Source organism: Trichosurus vulpecula, chromosome 5, assembly GCF_011100635.1.
Source record: "Trichosurus vulpecula isolate mTriVul1 chromosome 5, mTriVul1.pri, whole genome shotgun sequence".
In the NCBI taxonomy this organism is placed as follows: domain Eukaryota; kingdom Metazoa; phylum Chordata; class Mammalia; order Diprotodontia; family Phalangeridae; genus Trichosurus; species Trichosurus vulpecula.
In genome coordinates this window covers 23106323-23132297 of record NC_050577.1, presented here as the reverse complement: position 1 = coordinate 23132297, position 25975 = coordinate 23106323, and the positions used below count along the sequence as shown (strand labels likewise).

At 44.2% G+C, this 25975-nt stretch overlaps 1 protein-coding gene across 5 annotated transcripts in view; it reads left to right on the top strand.

The window, feature by feature from the left end:
* The first annotated feature begins 618 nt into the window (after positions 1–618).
* CNOT10 (CCR4-NOT transcription complex subunit 10) overlaps positions 619–25975 on the top strand; it is a 64867-nt gene continuing 39510 nt past the window's right edge. Inside the window, exons 1-6 of one of the 5 annotated variants that reach the window (XM_036760335.1) lie at positions 627–882; positions 7021–7121; positions 21375–21469; positions 21988–22149; positions 22273–22423; positions 24835–24980. In XM_036760335.1, coding sequence (XP_036616230.1) covers positions 656–882; positions 7021–7121; positions 21375–21469; positions 21988–22149; positions 22273–22423; positions 24835–24980 — 882 coding nt within the window. In that variant the 5' untranslated portion in view covers positions 627–655. Of the gene's footprint in view, positions 883–7020; positions 7122–21374; positions 21470–21987; positions 22150–22272; positions 22424–24834; positions 24981–25975 lie in introns of all 5 variants that reach the window. The other 4 variants (XM_036760337.1, XM_036760336.1, XM_036760340.1 and 1 more) reach the window with 4 other exon arrangements.

Sequence of the window (25975 nt, the reverse complement as noted above, 5' to 3'; positions counted from 1 at the left end):
CACAATTCATTAAAAAATATGAGAATGCATGAAAAAGCAGTTATTAAGTGCTTACTGTGTACCCTGTAAAATGCCAGGCGTTTAGAACATAGATATAAAAAATGAAAACTAGACGAGCCCTACCCTCCGGGGTGATATTCTTTTGGTGGGGGGAGGGCCACGTTCACCGCGAAATACAAAATAAAGCCGAGGCGGTTAGGCGCCCGCCGGTCACTAGGGATACAGACACAGGAAGGCGGACAGCCCCTGCCCTCAGGGAGCTTACTCTCAACGTGGGGGAGGGGCATTACGGTTCGGGACGCTTCCAGGAGGGGGAGGGAGGCTCCAGGGAAGCAGGTCAACGCCCTCTATAAAAAAATCATCAAAATAATTTTAAGTCTGTCCAAGTTCCCCACGCAGTTAGGCCCAAGGCCAGCCCAGCCGTCAACGGGGCGGGGCGGGGCCTGGGAGAGGGAAGGTGGGGGGACGCAGACTGAAGGTGGCCCGACGGCTCAGACGTCAGCGACACGAGGCGTGGCCTCGACCGCCGTTCCCACGCTCGCCCCGCCCCTCCCGCGACCTCTCCTCTCCTCGCCCCGCCCCCCCACCTCCGCCGCGCGCGAGGCACCCGGAAGTCGCGTGTCAGGAAAGGGGGAGGGGCGGCCGCCGGCGGTGGATGGCGGGAGGTCTTCGCCCTAGCGCCAGCGGAAAAGCAATCATCCCACTGCGGGAGCGGCCGGGGGCTCGTGGCCGCCGGTCCGCGCTCCCGCCAGGGCCGCGGCGAGGCCCGCGAAGGCTGGCACCACAGCGAGTCGGCGGTCGCCCCCGCCGGAGTCCCGGCTGCGCCGCTGGCCGGGAGGCGCGTGAAGCGGGCGGGGAAGATGGCAGCGGACAAGGCCGCAGGTGAGGAGGGCTCGGCCCGGCGCCCTCGGGCGCGCGCTGCGGAGGGATATGAGTCTTCCAACTCTGGCGCTGTGAAATTAATGCGCATGCGCGGGAAAGGCGGCTCACTGCGCGGCGAGAAAGGCGCATGCGCAGTATCCCCAGCCCCGGGCACGCCGCCCCCGCCGCCCCCCACACACCTCTCCTCTACTCTTTGCCTCCCCGGGGTCTAGCCGCCCCTCGGTGACCCCGCCGAAGTTACTGGCACCTCTGGGTCTCAGTTGTCTTCTCCGGAGGCCCCTGTGGACCCCGTTCTGGGCCGTGTTGGGGAGGTGGGCCGCGGCGCTGCACCCCGGGCCAGGATAGACTCACCGCCCGTATGGACTCGGACGGTTCTCCGAGATTCAGTTTCCCCCCTTGTGAAATGAGGAGAGGGCTCCTTGAAGGTCCAGTGTTCCAAGCCCTAGCGATGATGCCTTCGCTGCTCATGGATTCGCAGGCTTTGGAGCTCGGTCCAACCCCCTCCGTGCCGCCACCTCCACGGCACCCGATCCCCCATCCCCCTCCCGAAGGCCGCCTTTGTTAAGCTCCCCCGGGTGCCGGGCACCGGGGCTCTGGTCACTCCCCGGTCATTCCCTGTCAGGAGGAACGAACGGAGCAATTCCTAAGCCCTCAGCCGAGTGCCGAGGCTCTGCACGCGTGCCCGCACCTGCGGGGGGCCCCCTCCCATCTTCACCTTTTGGGGTTCTCTGTACCCCAACTCAGACGTCACCCTTCCATGAAGCCTTGCCCCATCCCCCACCCTTGGCGGTGACCTCTCCTAGTCCTTTGGTTTAATGACTTAGGAGCAGTGTTCTGTGTTATAGCTGTCCGTGTTGGGTTCTTCTATCAACAAGCATTTATTACCCACCCGTTATGGGCCCAGGGGCCTCAGAGTAGAGATGGAAACAGTCTCTGCATGCCGGGAGCGTGTCTTCTAATGGCAGAGATGACTGGTACCTGCATCATAAACGTAAAAAGAGAGTAAATGCCACCAGTTAAATGCAGGGTAGTTTGGGAGCAAGAGCCCTGGCCCCTGGGAGGTATCCCGAAGGGCTTCGAGCAGATGGTGGCGCTCAAGCTTGTTGAATGAATGAGATGAAGCTGAAGAGGGGAGTGAATTCCAAGCCTGGGGGATGGATGGTCTAGGCAAAGACCCTGAGGCGGGAGATGGCACTGTTGTGTGAGACTCGAGATTGTAGTGTGGAGGGGGGAGTTAAGGTTCAGTGAGGCTGGAAAGATAGGTTGGGGTCAGGTTGTAAAGGGCTACGGAGGAGTTGATCTTTGTCCCCCCTGGAGCCTGATGGGGGAGTGACATGCTTAGAACCGTGTAGGGAAACTCACATAGGCAGGGGGGTCTCCAGGGGCCTGGACTGGGCTGCAGTAATAGATGAAGGGGGGTCTGAACTCATGGTCTGTGGCCTTTTATTTTTGTTTAAAAAAAAACTTGCAGCATACAAATATAACACAAATATTCAAATATTTCTGTTATTGTATTTTATTTTTGACGTTTAAAAAATATTTTTTTCTGAGAAGGGTCCATAGGCTTCACCAGATCACTAGAGTGGTCCATGACCCCAAAAAGATGAACAGAGGTGAGGTCCTAAACTAAGGTGGTGGGTGTGAGCAGAGAGAAGGGGCTACAGATAGTGTAGCATCCATGGAAGTGACTGATGGGATACACGAGGTGAGGAGAGGAAGGCATCGATGGGGAGTTTGGAAGACTGTAAGAACCAATCAGTCTACAAAGGTGGTACTTTTCACAGCTGTAGGGCTGTCTGGAAGAGGGAGGGATGCATTGGGGGGAAGGAGAGACATTGAGATTGCGGTGCCTAGGACATCCAGTTTGAAATGTCCAGTTGGTGATAGAGAATTGAACCTCATCAGGGACTGGAACTGATCATAGAGATCTGAGTTATTGAACCCATATCAGTTGATAAGATTTCCAAGAGTGTAGAGACCCCAAGAGGGTCTAGGACAGAACCTTGGGGGAACACTCCTAGGTAGGGTGGTGTGGATGAGGAGCCAGCTAGGGAGACTGAGAAGGAGCAGTCAGACAACAGTGCCCAGGAGGAGCTGGTGATTGAGAGTGTCAGATACAAGTTGAGAAGGATAAGACTAAAGAAAGCTCATATTTGGTTATTAAGAGATCATTGGTAACTAGAGAGAGCATAATTTGAGTTCAGGCGGTGGAGGGTGAGAGGAGCAGAAAAGAGAGAAGTGGAGACACAGAGAATGCTTTTTCCCTGAGAATTGAACTGGGAAGAGGAGAAGATGTAGAGGACATTGTAGGTTCTAGTGAACTCATTTATTTTTAAGCTTTGGAAGACTCGGGCATACTTGAAGTCGGTTGAAAGGAATCAGGAAAATAGAAAGAGGTTGACGATTTGAGACTTTGTAATCTGCTGGAGATGACAAGAGAGGAGGGGACCAAGAGCGCGTGCAAATATAGATGTGCTATTGAACCCGGCTTTCTCCTGACTCCAGGAAATCCTTGTCAGTGAGTGCCATAGGATGAAAAGCATTGCATTGTACTGCCCAGCATGCTTTATTAACAGACATTGAAACAGTGTTGCTCTTCAGGTGATTTTAAAAAAGCATGTGTCAGCTGAATGAACCCTTTTTCTATGGCAATATGGGTAACCTTCAGTTGTTTCGGAAGTTTCTTGATGTATGTAAAATTTCTTTCCATGAAAGTACGATCCATTTGAAGCAGTAGGCTGGTTAGGACCTTAAAATTCTTTTTTTTCCTCTGAAATTCTTTTTTTCTTGAGCGTTATGTTTATTTAGCTATATTTTGACAAATGAATTTAGCTTGTCCGGAACACTAGAGTCCGGTGGGGCTTATCCACCAATCAGATTTGAATTGTTAACATTCTGTGTTTGAATATACCACTCTGTATTTTCTGTTAACTGACTTTTTCATTTGATATACTAATGAAGATTTGGTTCCACTTTCTTTAGAGAGAGAGAGAATTTTTGGATCAACTTGACCAGTTTAAAGAATTTTGAAGATGTAATGAATTCCTTTTTTTTTCATGTAGCTTAGGCATAAAAGGAATTGTTTTGTCAAAGATGAAATCCATTAGCTCAAAGAGTGTCAAGCCTTGGGAGACCCAGAGGCCTCTGTGTGTAAAGGATAAACCCTTTTTATTAGATCAAAGTAGAAAGTGTGTCCAGGCTATGAATAAACAATCATTTACTATTTCAATTGGCAATGGTGATTTCTTTTGGAGAAATAAAGATGAATTGTGGAATTGGATGCAGACTCACTCTGGTAAGACTTTGTTAGTCTTTTAAAAACTTCTAAAAACTAATGCTGTTTGGTCTTAGAGTTGAAGAAACTGAGTCAAACACTGGTTTGTGGTCATGTGAGTGTTATTTCCTGGTTCCATTTCTTCCAAATGTATATAGAAGTGGGTCTATCTGAGCATAAAGGAAAAGAGGCTACTCCTGCTGACATGGTCAGCTCTTGGGCTCACTGAGATCGGGTCCTAAAGTTTTGTATAGTGTGGCTTCCGCATGGTCACTAACCCTGATGCTTTTCTGTCTAGGAAAATGACATATCATATTAATGAAAGGGTAAGTAATAACATTGGGGAAATTTCTAGGAGGGGAGATAGGTGGGCATGGACACATAATAGTCCCTAGAGGATTATGATAGCAACAGCCACATGAAATACCACTGGACTCTATTATCTTCTTGGAAAGACTATGATCGCCCACCTGGGTTTGAATTTTTGTCCTGTTTGACCTCCTCTTGAGAGGAAGTAGAGAGTTGAATTCTTCTATCCTTCAGTAAATTTATTGGGAGTATCCCAGTGGAGTACTTAGAGGTGACTCTTTGAACTGAACAGCATGAATCTCATTTAATCATGTCATCTGATTATGAGTTGATATTTATTGGAATTAACTGCGGTAACACTAATATGATCCCCAAATTCAACAAATATTTGTCATCTACTCCATGTAGAGCCCTGTGCTGGCTGTTGGAGGAGAGAGGAAGTGGAGATATTTTTATTCTCTTAAGTAGGTCAGTCAGTCAATCAGTAGGCATTTATTAAGCATTTGCTGTGTGCCAGGCACTGTGCTATATAACACATACATGATAATTGATATCAAGATTCATCAGGTGCTTTCAATATGTTATTTCATTTGGTCCTCACACAAGCCTATGAGGCTGGTGTTACTGGTATTGTTAGCCTCATTTTACAGATAAAATTTTATTTAAAAAAATTTTTTAAAATTCAATTTTATTTTATTTTCAGTTCCACATTATCTTCTCATCTCCGCCTTTCCCACCCATGGAGAAAGCAAGAAAACAAAATCAATTACAAATCCATATAGTCAAGCAAAACAAATTCCAGCATTAAGCCATGTCCAAAAAAAATAGCATGCTTCTGTTTACCTTCTAAATTCATCACTTATCTATTGAACTGGGAAGTATGTTTCATCATGAGCCTGGGAAACTTGAAAAGACAAGGCTGTGCATAAAACTTCATGTTGGATTGTAAAGCTTCATTCTTAATAAACTTGGTTGGCAAACAAATGATCAAAGACAGAGTGTGTGATGAAATGCTTTCTCTCCTATAACTTATATCCTCTCTTTACCACGATGTGGAGGCAACCCTGGGTCCCCAACATGTTGCCAAGAGAGCACAAGTCCCTGCTGCTCTTTCTAAGTTGGAGGCTTCAAGGACTGGTCTGGGATAGGTTGAGGGGATCTCTCTCTGAGGACTTCCCAGCTTTGCTAGATTTTAGGAGTCTTATCACCAAATATTGACTCGTGGGAGATTTTTTTCCTTTTGTGGCAGAAATAACTTGTGAAGATCTATATGCTAAGGTGTGGAAAAAGTTTTCGGTGGTGAAATGGTGTGTCTTTTGAAGTATGAAGTACATACATTGAATACTGAAGGAGCTGGAGGTTTTGGTGTATATGTTGGGGTATGGGGAGATGACCAAGGAATCTAGAGTTAGGGTGCAGGTGTATGTGCGACCACTGGGCAGTGGTGGGTGGGGAGATTGAGGGGAAGTTTCTCCACAATTTCTCTCCCAGTCTTTTTAGTATTATTAATGTGATGGTGAAGTTTCCTTCAGCTGAAGGGAGTCTAAGGGGCTGAAGAAGCTGGGTGTGTGATCCTTGCTTATAAGCTGTTTTACTGAGGAAGTCTCATTTAAAGGCTAAAAGATATTTTCAGATATAAAACAGATATTTTCCTGGGTTTTAAGAACTATTACACTTTTCCCCATGAGAGCTCTAGGCTTTTACAGGGAACCTCAGAGGCCTCCTGTTCCAAACCCATTCCCTACCCCCAGCCTTTGCTTGAAGACCTCTATCCAGTACAAGGAGCAGGCCCCCCCCCCCCCCCCCCCCCCCCCCCCGCAGCCTCTTTTGCTTCCGGCTACCTAGGATTTAATCAAGCTTAAATCTGCCTCTGCCAATTCTATTCATTGGTACTAGTTATTAGAGTCAAACAGAGTAAGTCTCATTCCTCGGTGACATGACAGAACTTCAAATCCATGAAGGCAGCTCTCAGGTTCCTCTCAAGTCTTCTCTTCTCCAGGTTAAATGTTACCAGGATCTTAAGTTGATCTTCCCCGGGCATCGCCTTTCTTTGCTCGACTTTCTTTGGATGCTCTTCAGCATATCAGTGTGCTTCCCTGAACTATGGCACCCAGACCTGAGCACAGAACTCCAGATAGGATCCACTGGAGCATTGTACTGCAGACCTCTCGTGTCCCTTGTGCTTGACTTAGGTCTCTCTTAATGCAGCCTAAGATCCTATTGGCTCCACATCATAATGGTGATTTCTGTTGAGCTTGTAGTCCACTAAAATTCCCAGATCTTTTTCAGATGAACTTGTTTCTAGACATGCCTCTGCCATCTTGCGCTCCTGAACTTGGTATTTTTTAATGTAAATGTAAGAGTTTATGTTTATCCCTATTAAATTTTGTCTTATATTAAATTCCATTCAGTGATTTAGCTTGTCAAGAATTTTTGGGTCCTGACTCTATCGTCTCTGTTGGCTGTTCTTCACAACTTTGTGTCATCTGCAAATTTGATAAGCATGCCATCTATGCGTTTATCCAAGTTATTAATGAAAATGTTAAATTGCACAGGGCCAAAGACAGATCCTGGGGCACTCCACTAAAGACCTCCTTCCAACATCTAGCCATTAATGACCCATTGTGTCCAGCCGCTCAGCCAGTTCCAAATCCACGTAAGTGTATTATTGTCTAACCCACATGTCTCCATCTTGTCCAGAAGAATAACATAAGAGCCTTTGTCAAATTCATTGCTAAAATCTAGATAAGATGTATCAAGAAATCTACTAGTTTAGTAACCCTGTTCCCTGAAAAAAGGAAATAAGGTTTAGTCTGACATGACATGTTCTTGATAAAGCTATGTTGGGTCTTTGTGCTCACCATTTTCTTTTCTGGTTGTTTATTAACTATATCTTTAAGAATGTGTACTAGCATTTTGCTAAACATCAAAGTTGAGCCCATGAGCTTTTAGTTTGCAGGTTCTGCTCCCTTTAAAAAAAGTTCTATACATTTGTTCCTTCTCCAGCCTTGTAGTACTTCTGTTCTCCATGATCTTTTTGTTTTTTAAGGGTTTTTTTCTTCTTCTGGTAAATGTATAGATTTATTGTATTTTCTGTAAAATCAGACTGGAGTTGACATAAGTCTCCCCATGTTTCTCTAAATTCCTCATACTTGCTGATTCTTACATTGCAGTGATGTTCCCGTTACATTCTTTTACACCCTCATTACAAACTCGTATCATCAAGCCAAACAGATTCCTGAATTGGCCACATCCAAAAAAAAGGCTCAGTTTATACTGTGTCCCATTACCTCTCTGTTGAGAAATGGGCTTCTTCGTGAGTCTTATGGAATTGTGGTCAGTCACTGTGTTAATCAGAGGTCCTATGTCTTTCTTTCTTTTTTCCCCCCACTTAAAGGACATCTTTATTTGATCTTTTATATACAATATTACTTTTAATCTGTAAAAATTACATATGGAGGACATGATTGGAAACCAGTTTTGGAGCAGCCAGTGAGTATCTCATTTAGGCTAAAATCAGAGAATCCTAGAATTGGAAGAGGCCCTTGGAAGTCATGGAACATAATTTCTTGCCCTAATGGATAAACCCTTTCTTTGATATCCTTCAGTTGAATACCTTCAATGATGGCAAATATGAAACCATGAAGTGGCCCATTCTGTTCCACATAGCCTTAATGGGAATGAGTTATTCCTTAGACCCATAATTGTCCCACTTATATTTTGTGGGAAAAATGAATTTTAGGTAGCAGGGGGTTCTGTGTCTTTCAGAATTGTTCATCTTTGTGATACAGTTGTCCTGGTATAAACTGTTCTCCTGATTTCCTCCCACCTTAATCAACATCATAACAAGTCTTCCCAGGTTTTTCTGAAACCATCTGCTTCGTTATTTCTTAGAGCATAATCGTATTCCATCACATTTATAGGCCATAATTTGTTCAGCTATTCTCTAGTTGGTGGACACCCTCTAGGTTTCCAGTTCTTTGCCATTACAAAAAGAACTGTTGATAATATTTTAGTACATTCTTGGAGTCCATTTTGCTTAGAACTAATCTGTTCTTCAATCTGTTCCCCTCCTGTCCTGCCTTCTCTCTTTTCCCCTTTCCTTCCTGTTTGCCCATTAAGTAAAACATTTCTGAACCCGATGCTGTCTATATATTGTTTCTTCCTTTGACCAGTCCAGATGAGAATGAGACTTAAATTATTGACCACTTTTTCATTGTTCATATAGATTTCAACTTTCTTATACCCATCAGATGAGATAATTTTCTTCATTTTTTCTCTCTACCCACTGTATTCCTCTTTTCCTTCCTTTGCATTCAAGATCATCAAAATATGACAGAATAGCTCCCAGGTTCTCTGTCCAGTTATACCTCTGACCCCACTGATGATAAAGTTCTTAGGAGTCACATGTATCATCTCCCTGTACTAGGATGCCAAGAGTTTATCCTTGTTTTTATTTTTCTGTGTTTGTAACTTTATTTTATTCAGCTCTGGTCTTTTCACGAAGAATGGTTGGAAGTCCTCTTTTTCATTAAAAGTCAATTTTTCCTTCTTTAAGATTATTCTCAGTATTGCTGGGGAAGTTAATCTTGGTGGTAAGCCTATATCCTTTGCCTTCTAGAACATTGTATTCCAAGTCCTCTGCTCTGTTGTAGTGGTGACTGCTAAATAGTGTGTGGTTCTGTAACTCCTGGTACTTGAGTTCTTTCTAGATGCTTTCAGTATTCTTCCTTGACCTGGAAGCTCAGGATTTTAGCTCTAACGTTTCTGGGCATTTTCATCTTGGGCTTTTCTTCCAGGAGGGGACTGGTAGATTCTTTCTTGGCAGTTTTCTTTTATGATTTCTTAAAATATGATGTGTAGACTCTTTTTTGGTCACGGATTTTAGGTGATCCAATGATTCTTAAGTGATCTTTCTTTGATGTGTTTTCCAGGGCAGTTTTTGCGATAAGATAGTTCAGATTTTCTATTCTTTTTTTAAATTTTCCAATCTTTCGATTTTATTTTACTATTTCTTCTTGTGTCGTGGACTTGTTATCTTCTGTATGGTCCATTCTAAGTTTTAGGGAGTTTGTTACTTAGCTAAGTTTTTCTTCCTCTAATGCTAAGCTGTTAGTTCCCTTTCCAGTTCTTTCTTCCATAGCTTTAATTTCTTTTCTAATTTTTTCTCTAGAACTATCATTTCATTTATAAAAACATTTTTAAACTTTTTAAAAAAACAACCTCTGCCTTCTCCTCTTCTAGGAATTCTAGTTAAAATTGTGCCCAAGTTCTTTTTCCTTTGATGCTTTGCCTGGAGATGTCTTAGAGGCATTTTCTACTTCTGGGTTTGTTTCTTGAACGTTCCTGTCCCCGTAATAATTCTTTATGGTGGGATTCTTTTCTTTTTTGCTCATTCTTTCAGCACACCTCCTGACTTTAGACTTGATGTTGGGGCTGGATCTGTGCACTTCTGGAAGGAATGGATCCTTTTGCATCTTTCTTAATGTAACGGGTATTGTGTTAGTCCAGGATCTCAGGGATAGCTCATAATGAGGACCTGCAAACTTTCTTTGATCCCAGAGTGGTCTGATCCAGAGCAGAATCTGATTTCTGCCCTTTTCATCTTAATTCTGCAAGTTCTTGACCTGAGTTTAGATCTGAGCAACCGGCCTATGGGCTTGCCCTGTTTGGAGTTTCAGTAGACTGCTGCTGGATTTGGCCCCTGTCGGTCAGTTGGAAAGCTCTGCTATTTCAGAGGGAAAGAATTGCAGGCGCCTCTCTGGTCTGGGATCCCTGCCCTGGTCATTTCTCTGCAGGCTTCAGACTGGGCTGGAGGCTGAAACTGAGACCCTGCTCTTCTTCTTTCTAGGTGACTGCTCACCCTGAAATACCATCCCATAGGTGTAGAGTCCTTCCTCAGCTAGCGCTGGGTCTGCGAACCTAGACCTGGGTGGTGAGCAGCGAAGATGCTAGTTGGCATCTCTTCCTGTGCCTAATCTGTGCTTGGGCCACCTCCATGCTGGGATTGGGATCTCTCTTTGCCCCAGTGTACAGCCCTGTCTGTCCCCAGTGTCCAGAGACCTCTGTCCCCTGTGCCAAGCTGTGCTGGAAGAATGACTCCTCACTGTGACTTTTTCTTGGATTTCTCCACTGGGACTTGGTCCTGGTGCATTTTCTAGATCTTTATGAAGGAGTCATAGGATGGATCTTGGTTCTGTTTCTTCCTTTAGTGCTGCCATCTTGTCTCCACCCCATATGCTTCAGAAGGCGCTGAGAGCAGCTGAGCAGCTACGTCTCCAGTTCTTTAGGTTCCTGGGCTGCAGTCCATCTGGGCCCAGTGACAGTGAGGGGCTTTTTCACTGTCTCTCTGTCATCTTAGATTACAGCTCCCTCTTGGCTGTTTCTGTCCTGTCCTCTCAACCCAAAGGCCATTCCTCTGTCAGAGAACACAGAAGCATAGGAAGGATTAAATAGTCTGGTCTCTGCCTTGGTGTCTGCTATCGTCCATTTGTGATGAAGGAGCAGGCCCAGTCCTTCTTTGACCCTCTCTTCCATAATTCATAAGTAAATCCCTTGGCCACCTTCATCGGCATTCCTTACCAGCCTTACCGTCCAAGCTCTTGACTTGTTTGCTTACCAACCCTGTGCCCATTTTCTAGGCCTGTCTTTTTGGAACTAAAATACACTCAAATTTCCTGTCAATACAAATTAGTCACCTCAGACTTCCCCTCTTCCTCCAGTATCTCTTTGTCTCCAGCATGTCATTTTTGAAAGCCTCTAATTCCAATTGTGTTGATTTCCTCTTAAAGAATCTATGGGATCTTACTTATCCTTTTCTAGACCCTTTGAAATCTGCTCTCCCAAGATCTGGGCTGTCAGACTGTGCTTGCCTTTTCTCTTCTTAGTCTTAAATTCTCCAGATATGCAGTCACTCCTCAGGCTTCCCCCTATTTCTCTACTTTAACAACTAGCTCTTCCTTGGTGGTCAGGACATTGAATGAATGATCCTTTCTCCTTGTCACTTCCACAACTTTTTGAAGGATGATTAAAGCTCTTTTCCATGTTGGGACCAATTTAGTAAACTTTTCCTATATATAGACATGGAAGAGAAGCCTGTTTTTTCATTTAATTTCACAGATAGTAAGTAGAATTACCTGTTTGTGAAACCACTCTGGTTGTAAGCCAGGTGATTTTTTTTAAACACAGATTATAAGATAACATGAGGTTATACCTGAGAGTGTCAAAGTGAGGAGAGGTTTCAGGGTGGTCTGGGAGTGGAACAAAATGTGACTCATATCTGACCTTTGGCCTGTCTCCTTTGCTGAATCTCCATCTCTATCACTTGCTAAGTGGTGGTCCCCCAAGACTTTCCTGGACCCTCTTCTCCTCTCCCTCTATACGATTTGACGTGCTGTGGCCTCCAGCCAGGTTGGGCCTGTCTTGTGTCTTTCTTTGTAACCCTTGTGCTTAGCACATTGTAGGTGTTTAATAAATGCTGATTGACTTGACTAGCTTTTTAAAAGTATATTCTGTTTTTACTGGAATCTGGAAAACCATGCATCAATGCAAATATTTTAAATAGTGACCCAAATAATGATTTACTCAGGCCAAACTAGCACCAGATTTTTCCTTTTTTGAAGTAGGAAAGAGGGAACGAATGGGTAGGGTAAATGGTCTACATGTAAGCAACAATAATGCAAACTGCTGCGCAGCAATATTTTCTGGGGAATTATTTTCATATTCTTTACTAAATGAGCTTTGAAAAAGTAGATTAGCAAAGCAAGCAGCAGGCTACTGACTCAGTGAGTTTTTGAGAACACAGTGTAACTCCTGTCCTGTATCTTTAAACTCAGACTGTCTGTGAGGGACATTGTCAGTCCTTTCCTTTGAACCACTCATTTTACAGATGAGCCAACTGAGGCCTGGGAAGTTCCCAGTGGCATGCCCACTTTCCTGCCCAGGCCTTTGTTCACAGCAGAATAGGAATGGGGCTGGAACCAAATGATGATTTGCTAACAGCGGGAAAATCATGGAATCTGGAGGCTGATACTGGAGACCATGCCTCCCTTAGAGAGTTTACTGGTCACTCAATTCCCAGCTGTTGGCTGGGCATTTCTCCATAGGTGCTGCAAGTTCCTCTCAAACTCTCTCTGTAAAAAGAGCTCATTGTCTTCCTCCCAAACCAGGACGTCACCATCTTCCCGCTCCCTCCCCAGTCTGTTCTTTACCCACCTCTCACGGCCAGTCAGCTGGCACATGTGTCTGTTCTGTCTCTGCCATATCTGTCTGGTGTGGCCGCCACTGCCTGTGCCCCCAGACTCGGCCTCTGTCTGCCAGGTCGTCCAGCCCTTCACACAGCTTCCGAAGTCATTGTCCCTGTGGCATCAGTGCCTCACGCTCATGCATCAAGATGCATACAAATGCTTCACCCTGGCATTCCAGACCCTTTGCAGTTTGGCTTCAGGCATCATTTCCAGACTTCTCTCATGGACCCTATGTCCCAGTCACACCGAGCCCCTGACTGGTCCCCAGACTGGGGATTTTGTCTTCTGCCTCTCATCCCCTTCTCCCTTACCCTTTTGTCTTGGAATGCTGAGCTTTTTCAAGGCTGGGGGGGGAGAGCACCTTCCTCAGAAAGCCTTTCCTGACACCCTGCCCTCCTCTTACTGCTCTCTTCCTCCCTGTCCTGCATGTTGACTTAGATTTATTTTGTCAAATATTTCCCTGTTACATTTAAATCTGGTCTGGGACAGGTTTGACACTCTGCCCTAGTAAACCCTCAGCTACTTGAAGAAGGGGGCTGGTTTCACCTTTGATTTTTGTGTCCCCAGAATCTAGTGCTGGGTGCTTTGTTCATAGTAGGTGCTTAAAAGATGTTTGTCGACCTGAATTGAGATATGTGTGAAAGTCACCCAGTTCACACAGGAATCGCGCTGGGTGAAGGAATTCATTGTTTTGGACTTGAAATTAGTCTCTCACTTTCCTTTTTTTTAAAACAGTGCTGCCAGCCGCACATAGTGGTACGTATCTGCCCTCCCAGCTACTGGGGAAACTGAAGCAGTGGGAGTTCTGAGTTGGGGGCAAGGGCGCAGCAGTGTTATCGGGTGGGTGTAGACCCACCTCAGTTAGAAGTGGCACAGGGCGAAGCTTCCAGGCTGGTTGATCTGTGTGGAAGGAAATCAGCAGGCAGTAAATTTGGCTGCAATCCAGACTGGGGGAGATAGGGAAACCCAGTCTGCTAAAAACATGAGGAACAGCTCTGGGGGTTTGTAAATAGTAGTTAATAATGGAGTGCTTTACTTTTTACAAAACACTTGACATGAATTAGGAGCAGCTGGGTAACCCAGTCAGGAAGACCTGAATTCAAATTCTGCCTCAGACGCTCACGAGCTGTGTGGCCCTGGGCAGGTCACTTACCCTCCGTCTGCCTCATTGTTCTCATCTGTAAAGTGGAGATAACACTAGCATCTCTCAGTTACTTAGCCCAGCACCCGGCACCATGGGCGTACAGCAGCTCCTGTGGCCCAGCGCTGTCCGTGGCCCTCTGGGTTCCCTTCCCTCATTTTCCTTACGCTGCTTCCCCAGCCACATTGAAGGATTATTAAGCATAGAGAATGAAGGTGTTGGATTAGAAGGCGCCTGCAGTCCCCAGCTCTGACTGAATAGAGCCCAGAGAGTGAGTGTTTCAGGGAGAAGGGGACGGTCACTGTGTTTGATGCTCTCTCCAAGGTCACTACCTCCCTCTTCATTGGTGAAGCCAGCAGCTTCTCCGAGTCTTGTCTTTCTCAGCCTTCACATTGTTTGACCCTGCTGACTGTCTCATTCTTGTGACCCTGCTCTCTTCTGCTTCAATCCCACTCCCTCACTCGGCTGCTCCTTCTTAATATCCTTTTTACTTTTTTGTTAATGGTTTTTAACATCATTGTCACTTCCGAAATGACAAGCAAGTACTGTCAGAACAAGCCAACACATGGTCCGTGTCTAGGATTGGATGCCTTATTCTGCATTTGTTGTCTACTGCCTCTCTGCTTCTGACATCCAGACTATCCTTGAAGTCGTGATTAGTTATTTGCATTAATCAGAGTTCTGAAGTCTTTCGTTGTTTTTCTTTGTGTTTTCCTGGTCACGTTTCTTTATATTTTCCTGGTCATTTTCTTTTAGTTCTGCTTGCTTCGTTCTGTATTCATCCCAGGTTTCTCAGAATTCTTTATATTCATTTTTTCTGGGGGCACAGTAAATTCCATTACTGTAGTAGTTTCCTCTGGGCTGAATCCTGGGCCTTTTTTTCTCCACACATCAACGATCTCATCAGCTCCTTTGGGCATACCTGGCATCTTTGTGCAGATGACTCTCACATCCAGCCCTCTCTTGAGTTCCAGTCTCATAGTCCACCTCCCTGGTGGTCAGTCAGTCAGTCAGCATTTATTAAGTGCCTACTATGTGCCAGGCACCTGTGCTAAGTAGTGAGGATAAAAAAAGGCAAATGAGAGTATCCCTGCCTGAATCTAATGGAGAAGACAATAAGCCAATCAACACAAACAAGCTACATCCAGGATAATAAAAAATAAGAGAGAGAAGGCACTAGCATTAAGGGGTTGGGAAAAGCTTCTTGTAAAAGATGAGATTCTAATTAGGACTTGAAGAAGCCATGAGGCAAGATGAAGAGGCCGTGCCCCCTGCAATGTTCCCTAGGGACCCCAGACTGAGCAAGAGCAAATACCTCATAGCTTTCTCTTAAGCCTATTCCTAACCTTTCCCTATTTCTGCTGGGTGTACCACCTTCTTCTTGTTGCCCAGGTCTGTGTCCTTGGAGTCACTCTTTTTTTTTTTTTTTTCAGTTTTCAACATTCACTTTTATAAGATTTTGAGTTCTAAATTTCCCCCCTCCTTCCCTTCTCCCCACTCCAATACAGCATGCAGTCTGATATAGGCTATACATGTATATGTACGACATAGTTCAACATTAGTCATGCTGTGAAAGAAGAATCAGAACAAAAGGGAAGAACCAGGAGAAAGAACAAAAAGAGAGAATGTGGTGTGCTTCCATCTGCATTCAGACTCCTTAGTTCTTTCTCAGCATGTGGATGGCATTTTCCATCATGAGTCTTTTGGAATCATCTTAGATCCTTGCATTGCTGAGAAGAGCCAAGTCTGTCAAAGTCAGCCATCACACAGTGTTGCTGTTACTGTGTACGGTGGTCTGCTGGTTCTGCTGTCTTCACTCAGCATCGGTTTGTGTAAGTCATTCCAGGTTTTTCTGAAGTCTGCCTGCTCGTTATTTCTCATAGCACAATAGTATTCCATTACATTCATATACCACACCTTGTTCAGCCATCCCCTCAATTTCCATTTCTTTGCCACCACAAAAAGAGCTGCTCTAAATATTTGTGTACATGTGGGTTCGTTCCCCCTTTTTTTGTGATTTCTCTGGGATACAGCCCTAGCAGTGGCATTGCTGGGTCAGAGGGCGTGCACAGTTTTATAGCCCTTTGGACATAGGCCTTGGAGGTCATTCTGGTCCCCACACCTGGATGTCGGATCATTTGATAAGTCCTGTCGATTTTCCCCTGGGGAGCTCTCCTCCATCATCTTTTCTCCACTTTCATGAGTCCTCATCCCCTCTCATTTGGACCATTGCCTAGTCTCTTAATTGGTCTCATGCTTCCAGCCTCTCCCCTTTCCAAACAGCTGCCAAATCGATATTCCGAAAGTACTGCTTTTTTTGGCTGCCTATTGCTAGGATAAAATATGATCTCCGTGGTTTGGCACTGAATGCCCTTTTCAGCCTGGATCCGGTTTCTGTTTCCAGGCTGATTAAGCATTCCCCACCTTCACACATGGCCTGTCTCAGCTGCATTGGCTTCTTTGCTGTTTTCCTGACAATTCCTTCCATCTCCTGCCCTTTTCCTTTCTGGAATGCTCTGCCTGTTGGAATTCTCTTGCTCTCTTCAAGGCTCAGCTCAAATGCCTCCTGGCTATACCAGGGCTTCCCCAGTCCCCCCAGAAGTTAGAGTTTCCCCTGAAATTACTTCGTATTTGCATAGATTTTGTATTTACTTTTCTGTCTGTGTATTGTCCTCTACCTCACCCCCAACCCCCAGAAGAATGTAAGGTTCTGGCAGATGTTTTTGCCTCTATGCCCCAGTGCCTCTCAGTGCTTAGCACATAGTGGGTGTTTCATAATGGCTTGTTGAATTCAACTTGCAAAGTGTTATAACAGCATTTGGAAATCTATTAGCACAGGTATTACTTAGAGAAAGCCATTTTTTAACCATTATGTAAATAGGAGAGGAAAAATATAATTTCTCACATGCCTCATTAAGTTGCTTTTTTTTCTAAACTGTAACAAAGGATTTTTGATTAAGACTTTGTTGTTCAAGTCAGCATAAATCAAATGGAGAATTTTGAGAAATCAAAGAAAATCTTAATTTGCAGAGGTAAGCAGTTAACTTAAGGCAAGGCAAGCCTTTATACAGGGGATCAATTCCATCTTTTTAAATTAATTACTTTTGGTCAACAGCCTGTTTAGACCTGAATGGTGCTCCAGTTACTGCTCTCCATAGGAACTGATGAGACCAACCCAGAAGAAGGGCCATGTTGTGAAATTGGCCAGTGTAATAAGGTGCTTTTCATGATCCTAAATATGACTCTCTCGTCCCCATGATGGGCAGAGGAAGAAGGCCCTTTGTACTCCTGAACATTTGAATTAAGGAATCCATTCTCCTTGGCGGGGGAAAGTTGTCATTCCTTATGTCTGCCAGAGGAGCAGAGTTCCTGTACTCCAAAGAGGGAGGTGGGTGTGAGTTTTGGGCAGATTCCTCAGTTTCAGGGGTTGAGGGACTTGAAACTGATAAGAGTACAAGGAGAGAAAAAGATGACTCTGGGAAGAATAACAAAAGCTGTTGTCAGGGACCTTTCACTGAGGACTAAGGCCAACATTCCTGTGACTTTGCTAAGCCCCCACCCCCTCTTCTAGTATTGGAGTCAATGGGCTGGAAAGCCCAGAACAGGATGGTAGTATATTGAATTCACTTCATTTACGATAGAAGCCAAAAACTCGACCCCTACTATGGTCCCTGTGTTTGGAACCCTGATTCTTACAGCTTAATGCATTATTACTATGGCATCAGCCCTTGTGGAAAAGACTAGAAAAATATTTTGAACACAAGTTGGGGTTTCGTTGTTGTTTTTTGAACTTATTTATAAGGAGCATTTTTTAAAAGACTTATTTGTAAGGAGGTTTGAGCAATAATGGTTGAAAGACAGTGGCCTTTGGGTGACTTTGAGTTTCTCAGTAGTGGCTGTAGACTCCAATTTAACAAATACTTGTTAAGCAACTGCTTTGTTGAAGATACTGTTGGATGTCTGGAATGCTGGGAGAGATGTTAATACCACATTGTCTCTCCTCTTCAGGAGAATGTGCTATGATGTGAAGGGAGCTATAATAAGGGCAAGAGAGAGACTGCTTTTCTCTGAAAGGGCTGGGCGAAGAGTTTTGTGGCACAGGAGGCAGCTGAGTTGGGCCTTAAACAGGCAGGGTCCAGAGGACCCATTCCCAATAGGAGGAATGTTACAGGCAAGATCTCCCAAGTGGGAGAAATTGGGGGTGGAGGGTAATTCACATAGAATGTAGAATATTGAAAGGGCAGTGGTGTGGACTGTGGCAGTGGGGAGCCACCAAAGGTTGTGGCGTCAAGTCAGTGGGCCTCCTGTGCCAGGCCCTGGCCTAGGTAAGCCCTCGGGATGCAAAGGGAAAACCAGGCCCTGTTCTCAAAGTGGAGACTCTGTAAACAGGATAAATTGGAGGTGATCTTAGAGGTAAGGTGCTGGTATTAAAGAGGATTAGGAGGGTTTAGTTGAGGGTTTAGGAGGGATTAGTTGAGGCTTGAAGGAAATCAGGGAAGCCAAGAGGCAAAGATGAGAGAGACAATTCCAGGCATGGAAGACAGCCAGGGAGGGTACAAGGAGTCAAGAGATGGAGGATTGTGTTTGAGGAACAGCCAAAAGGCCGGTGTCACCGGACTGAAGAGCACATGGCAGGCAGCGGAATGGAGAAGAAGACCTGAAACATAGGGAGGGGCCAGATGATGAAGGCCTTTAAAAGCCCGTACAGGGAAGCCTGTAGTTTGTGACTCCCAACTCATCCACGTAGTGTGAACAGCCATATTCCTCCTCCTAGGTGGATATGGGGATGGGGTGTGAACTGTACCAGCAGCTCAGTTGCCTGGAAGGGGTTCAAGATTCCTCTCCCCCTGCCCCCTTAAATTTTTAGTGAGGTAGATGAGCCACAGGATGAGCAGATTCCAGGCTCCCAGCCTCAGGCTGTCTTTATCCTTTATTCCTCATGGAAATGAAACTACTTGTTCCAAAGCATCCAGTGATCTCTCAATTGCCAAATTTGATGAGCTTTTCTCAATCTTGACCTCATGGAAGCATTTGACTCCATATTCACCATCCTTTCTTGAACACTTCGTCTTTTCTCTCTGGGTTGCTAAAAATTGTTTAACTGACCAGAATATCCATATCGCTACGCTTTCAAACTTGGAAAAAGAATTTTTCCAAGCTAATTTGTTTAAACCTCTTCCAAATAATGAATTTCAGTGGGTTTTGAACCCATTTGTAAAAATATAAAAATAAAATATCTTCCAGTAAACTTACAAAGACAATAGATTGATGTCAGGGAAGCTACACGTTTACTAGCTAAATTTCACCCAAACCCTCTGTGTTTGGTGACTTCCAGCTCATCCAGCTGGTGTGAATGGCTACATTCCTCCTCCCACGGGGATGGGGGGGAGGGGAGGAGTGTGACCTGCACCAGCAGCTCAGGTGCCGGGATGAGTAGGATGCCTAGGATTGGAAAATAAAGTGTCAGGGTTTGTAAATTTGACCAGTGCTCTTCTTCGTTCGCATCCATGTGTCTGGGAGGTGTCTTTGTTTTTTAAGCAGACAACTAGCTATTAAAACCAAGTATTAAATTAAACTTAAAACTGCTAAATGTCAGACCAAGATCTTGAAATATAACAACACATTCAATTATGTTACTTTAATGGTATTTTAGAGGAAAATGTATTTTGTACCATTAATGAAAGATTTGAAAAATATTTATTTCCTCTTTTAATCCTGTTATATCCTATTATGTGTGTGTTCATCGTTATTAGGATGGCAGTATGAAAAGAGCAATGTTAAGATTGTGTGCTCAAAGATTTTCTTACTAATAGGAGCCCAGATTTTTTAAAATGTGGACATTACTAGTCCAATATGTAAAAGAAATGGGAGGCTGCCCTCTGGTGGCTACATTGAGAATGCACAGGAGGAACCACTTGAGAAAGCCTAGGAACAGTAGGAAGAGGTAAAGATGGATCAACATGATGATGATGATGGTCTCTTGAATAGAAAGGGAAATCAGAGGTGAGACAAGTTTTGGAGGGAAGACAGTGAGTCTAGTTTTAGGTGCTGGCAAGGTATCCAGGTGGCTGGATCTAGTAGGAAGCTCAAAATGCCAGCCTGGAGCCGTAGGGAGAAGTCAGGAGTGCTCTTCAGTGTTTGTAGATGGATAATTTGTATTAATTAGGGGCAGCGATGTAGTGCAGTGGGTAGAGTGCTGGGCCTGGGGTCAGGATGAGTTCAAATGTGGCTTCACTTTCTAGCTGTGTTACCCTGGACAAGTCCCTTCACCCTGTTTGCCTCAGTTTCCTCATCTGTAAAATGAGCCGGAGAAAGAAATGGCATACTATTCCAGGATCTTTGCCAATAAGAGTCTGGCATGTTCTGACATGACTGAACAACAGTATGTATTAACTATAAACATTTACTTTTTAACCTCAGAGAGTAGACTTTTTAATATTTGTTTCTTTGCTACCTCCTTCCTAAAACAAAGCATTTGTGTTTTGTGAATAGGGCTAGAGAATAATCTATTTGTAAATGTCAGCAATCATGCCTTATAGGCACTAATACGTGATTTACAGAAAAAGGGGTTTGAAGCTTGTTGTCTCCAAAGAGTGATTTAGATTCTTACCACTCATCTAACGTGAAGGCTGAAAATTCCAAAGGGTTGAAAATAGGGGGAAAAGTTCCCTTAGGCCAAACAATCATTCCACCAAAATATAGGTTAGCCCAGATCTGTAAAAACCAAATGTGAAGGGGGGGGGGGTGCTCTGTGACTAAGAGTGGCTAAAAAAAAAAAACAAACGGCTGGAGTTGTTTGTGACAGTTTTTAAAAATGTTTTGACATCTCATCCTTTCTTGTCTTCAGTAGAGCTCACAAATGTTATTCTGACATTTTTTAAAATTCTAACCTCAGGAAAAAAAAGATCTTAACTTGGAAAAGGAAAAATATTGTAGTGAAAATGGCGGCATTGCTTTTTTTTTTTTTTCCATTTAACTACTCTGTGTCTTATTTTCCTCATTTGTAAAGTAAGGAGGTTCTGCCTCTAAAACTATAATTTGAAATGACTCAGTTTAGGAGCTAGTGTGGCTTTCTGTTGGTGTAGCAACAGAACCATAGATTGGTGATCCTTGAGGGCAGGGCCTGATTATTATCTGTCTGATCTCCAGGCTGTCCTGAGCACTTAAAGCTAGCATTCAGAAAATGCTTGTTGCTTTGTTGATTGTAGATTTAATATGTAGATAGTTTTGTGGAGCAGCAATATCTTCTCATTAGTACCTTTATCATGAAATAGTTTTAGCTTCTAAAAATAAGGGACCTTGAAATTTCATTATGTTTGACCACTGACTTCAGAAAAGGGAAGTGGTTTCTAATTTCATTTTTACAAGTGATTAACAATTGAAGAGTATGTCATTTGTAAAATGTAATTATAATTATGACTGTAATTATTAAGGGGAATAAACTAAGAAGAAACGTTTGTAATAAGAAAAATAGTAGAATGCTTTTGATTTCTAAAGAATATTTAAAATTTTATATTTATAGATCAAGGAACGGAGAAACATGAAGGAACCGTTTCTACTTCTGGGATCACTGATCAAGAGAAGGAATTATCAAGCAGTGCTTTTCAAGCATTCATGGTAAGAGAATGTCTCACGTGAGGCTCTTAAACTTTTGAGAAACCTCTTTCATGTTGGTAAGTTTTTGTGCTTCTAGGAATATTGTCTTTGCTAAGCACATGAGAGTCTTTAAGTTTTTGTGAAATTTGAACTTCTTTAAAGACCATTGAAAGGATTTGGAGGAGCAACTTTTTTTGTTGTATTGCTCACACAAAATCAAAAGAAGTATTCTCTGAAGTTTGTTTTCCATAGGCTTTTGAACTTTTTGTTTAAATTCAGAGTTGGGATGTCTTTGAATTCAGTGCCTGTCTTGGACCCACTCATGATATTGTGTACCTTTGGCATTTCCCATATTAGAAGGGTCAGGGCTTTTACTCTAAACTCTTAGAAGTTTGGACTCATCAGTCCTCTTGGAGCAGAAACCACAGATATGGCTTAATGATGCGATTTTAGGTGGTACGGGCTGGTGATCGACATCTCTTTTCATTAATCTGAGGGATTTTGTTCTATCGATAAGTCACTGTGTGTGCCCTTTGTAGGCTGGGAATTATGACACGTGCCTCCAGCACCTTGCCTGCCTACAGGACATCAACAAGGATGACTACAAGATCGTTCTGAACACGGCAGTGGCTGAATTCTGTAAAAATGAGCAGACAACCACCGATCATTTGAGAGCGACGCTGAACCAGCTGAAGAATCAGGTATGCCGTCGCCGTTCATCGGCTGGCACGGTGCAGCATTGTTCACATGGGTCGGTTCCGTTGACGCTGGCTGCCCCTTGTTTTCTTGTTGTAAATCAGAAAGTGTGATGGGCTATTTTTCAGGTCCATTCAGCTGTCGAAGAAATGGATGGCTTAGATGATGTCGAAAATAGCATGCTCTACTATAATCAAGCTGTTATTCTCTATCACCTGCGCCAGCACACTGAAGCAATATCAGTCGGAGAGAAACTCTATCAGTTCATAGAACCTTTTGGTACGTCATTGATTGAAGCAAGTAATTTTTCACACATTTTCTCTGACTTAAATTTTTTAATTCATCAAATTCTTGAATAATTTTTACTAGGACATTCTGGCTGTTTTCTCGTCTCTTTAATTGTCCCTACTCTGTCTCCTCTGCAGGCTCTTTTCCTCTTTCTGAGCTCTTACTGTCAATGTGCTCTTGGCTCGCTCCTCTTTTTGCCACATGCCCCACAGCTCTAGCCTTGACATCTCTGCCGAGCCCCGGCCCCACATTTTCTCCTGCGTGTCCCCCGGCCTCTCAAACTCACCTGACTTAACTCTGTCCCTAGACGTGCTCATCTCCCTGACCGTTTTCTGTTAATGATGCCTCATCCTCCTGTTTAAACTGCGTTGTCTTTGACTTCTCTCTCACTTCCAATATCTGATGAGTTGGTGCATCCTTTCCTTTCTGCTACAGCAGTATTTCCTTTTTCTCCCTTCCTTCCCCACGGCCCTCTCACAGGCCTGTAGGACCACATGTCTGCACGGCTGCTGCAGGCTCTTCATTGATCTAAACTCTTCTTGCTCCAGTCTGTCCTTCATCCTGCTGCCAGATGAATCTGTCTTTGTGGATCTGGTCACGTCATTCCTCTGCGCAAAACCCTTTTGTGGGTCCTGATTGTTGGCATTTCAGGTCCTTTCGGGCAATCAGTTGATCAAGTAATGAACATTTATTTAACACCTACTGTGTGCCAGGCACTGTGCTAAGTGCTGGGGGTTCAAAAAGGGCAAAGGGCAGCCGCTCTTCTCAGGGAGCTTACAGTCTAAAGAAGAAGACAAGAGGTGAGCAGATAGGTACAAAGCAGCGATGTGCCACCCCCTGTCCTTTCCAGTGTGCTCTCACGCCTTTCATGTATTCGCTCTGAGCTCCAGCCCAGCTGGACCACTTGTCTGGCCTTAGAGCTTCCATGTTCTCTGCCTTTGCTCATGGCATGTTTTCATTAGAAGTAGATGCCTTTTGTCTTGGATTCCTGCCCTTCCAGACCCTGCTGGTACACAGCTCCATGAAGCTTCAAGCTTTTCCCCAGCTGCCCTCACCCTGTCCCACCACACAGGAAATAAGCTTTCTCTCCTCTTCACCCTCCCCAGACTTCTTTCTGTCTCACATTTGCTCACCATGTTCCGTCTCATACTGTATTTGGGCAAAGCATTGCCAGATGTAAAGTATTTGGGTACGTGTTCTCTATCTTCTGCTGGTTTGTAAGAGGGCAGATGTCACAACAGTTTTCATATCCTAGCTCTTAGTAAAGTGCTTTGAAAACAGTAAGCTTTGAGTAAACATCAGTTCAGTTGAAATAAACTGAGAACCATTGGGGTAATAAGCCATTTCCTAATAATTAGAAAAAGAAAAGATATGAAGGCATCGCCTTCTATCAGCACAATTTTATGGGAAGCTGAAAACGTTAGTTATATTTTTCTTCCATCTTCGAGTACAACTCTCAGAATTCCTGAAAATGGTTTGGTGGGTCATGGTTGGTGAGACTTTACAGCTTTGACATGTAGTCTGAGCAAACTTCTTCCTTCCAAGAAGCTTCAGGGCATTGAGGGAGGAGATTCTGGGCCATTTGGGGGCATACAGAGTTCTTCTGGGGACCCTTGGACAAGGCAGGCAGGGATAAGGGAAGGAGCCTAGACCCAAAATCTCGTCTCCTGTCTAACTCTTGGGCTGCTTGCTTTGTGTAAAAGCAAAGAGGTGAGTGCAAGGGAATGCTGCTATTTTCCATTTTGAAAGCTAAAAAATATAGGAAATTTCAGTTTCCTTTCATTTCGTCTGTTAAGAAAATATTATAATTTCATGTGAAACTGATGGTGTTGGCAATTCCATACAAAGAATAGGCTTTGAAAATCCAGTCTTTCTGAATCCAAAAGTAAAACCCACTTCTCTTGCCTCCTCATACAGTGTTCTTCCTACTGGAACAGGTTCAGAACCTTTCTGTGTGTCCTGGGCCTGGCCCCTTTTGTTTGCTCTCAAAATCATCTTTTTAAGTACGTAAAATAAAAGTCAGATTGCAAAGGAAAATAATTAAAGTCTTAATTTTTTTTTCCATCCAAGTTCATAGACCCCTGAAATCTTTTTCCTAATGCCTTGAGGATTAGGTTAGGCCCTAGGTGAAGAACCCCTGAACTCGACTCTTATTCTGTGGTAGAGTCCTTGCCAAGATAGCCCTGTTGGAGGGCGCACTCCGGCTGAGACTTGGAGGCTCGGTGATGTGGCCTCATTACTGTCTTCAGGGATCCTGTTGGTGGTCCCTGTGTAGAACATGGTGGCAGGCTCTGCCTCAGAAGACGAGGAGTTTGCATTCTGAGACTTTATTGTGTATTTGTCCTCGTTTGCTAGAAGTGTGCGTCTCTCTTCATGTCTTTTTTTTCTTTTGTGTTATATAGAAGAGAAGTTTGCACAGGCCGTGTGTTTCTTGCTTGTGGATCTCTATATTCTAACTTACCAAGCTGAGAAAGCTCTGCACCTCCTGGCTGTTCTAGAAAAAATGATCTCACAAGGCAATAATAACAAAAATGGGAAAAATAGCGAGGTGAGTGATCTGAGGCAGACGGGTCTGATTTGGAGCAAAACTGAGGCCAGCTCACCCATTAGCCTGGCTCCTCTCAGGGTAGCAGTCAGACCTGTTCCGTCCCCCACACGTAGTGGAAATTGAGACATTATGTCAGTAAAACTTAGTAAGCACCTACTGTGTGTCAGACACTGCTGAACATTGGAGATGGGAAAAAAAACAAAGAGTCCCAACTCTCAAGAAGCTAATGGCATAATGGGGGAGACAGCAAGCAAAGATGGCTAGGTGGCACCAGAGTGCGCAGAGCTAGAGAAGACCTAAGTTCAAGATGGCCCTCAGACTCTTAGTAGCCGTGTGACCCCAAGCAAGTCACTTAAACCTTGTTTACCTCAGCTTCCTCATCTGCAAAGGGAGGGATAACAGTAGCACCCTACCATCCAGGGTTGTTGTGAGGGTCAGATGAGATAATGATTCTGAAGCACTTAGCACATGATAGATGCTACATAAATGTTAGCTGTTATCATCATCATTTTTATTAAATATGTGCAGACAAGCTGTGCACTGGAGAAGCAGCAAAGAGGAGGCGTAGAATTAAAAGAGATTGAGAGAAGCTTCATGTGGAAGGATTTGAGCTAGGACCCGAAGGAATCCAGGAGAGGAGGAGGGAAAGCCTTCCGGGCAGGGGGTACAGCCAGTGAAAAGGCCTGGAGGCTAGAGATGGACTGTGGTCTTTGAAGAACAGCCTGGGGGCCCATGGCACAGGATCGAAGAGTCTGTGTTGGGGAAGGAGGTGTAAGAAGACTGGAAAGGAAAGAGAGGCTGGGTTACAGAGGCTTCAAAGGCCAAACAGAGCCTTTTGTATAGTTTATTGAATGGGAGGTGGAGGGGCTGACGTGGTCAGACGTGAACTTTAGGAAGATCCCTTTGGTGACTGAATGGAGAATGGATTGGAGTGGGAAGAGACTTTGAGTTATTGCAACTCAATGCAGTAGATATCACAGAGGCAGAATGGACAG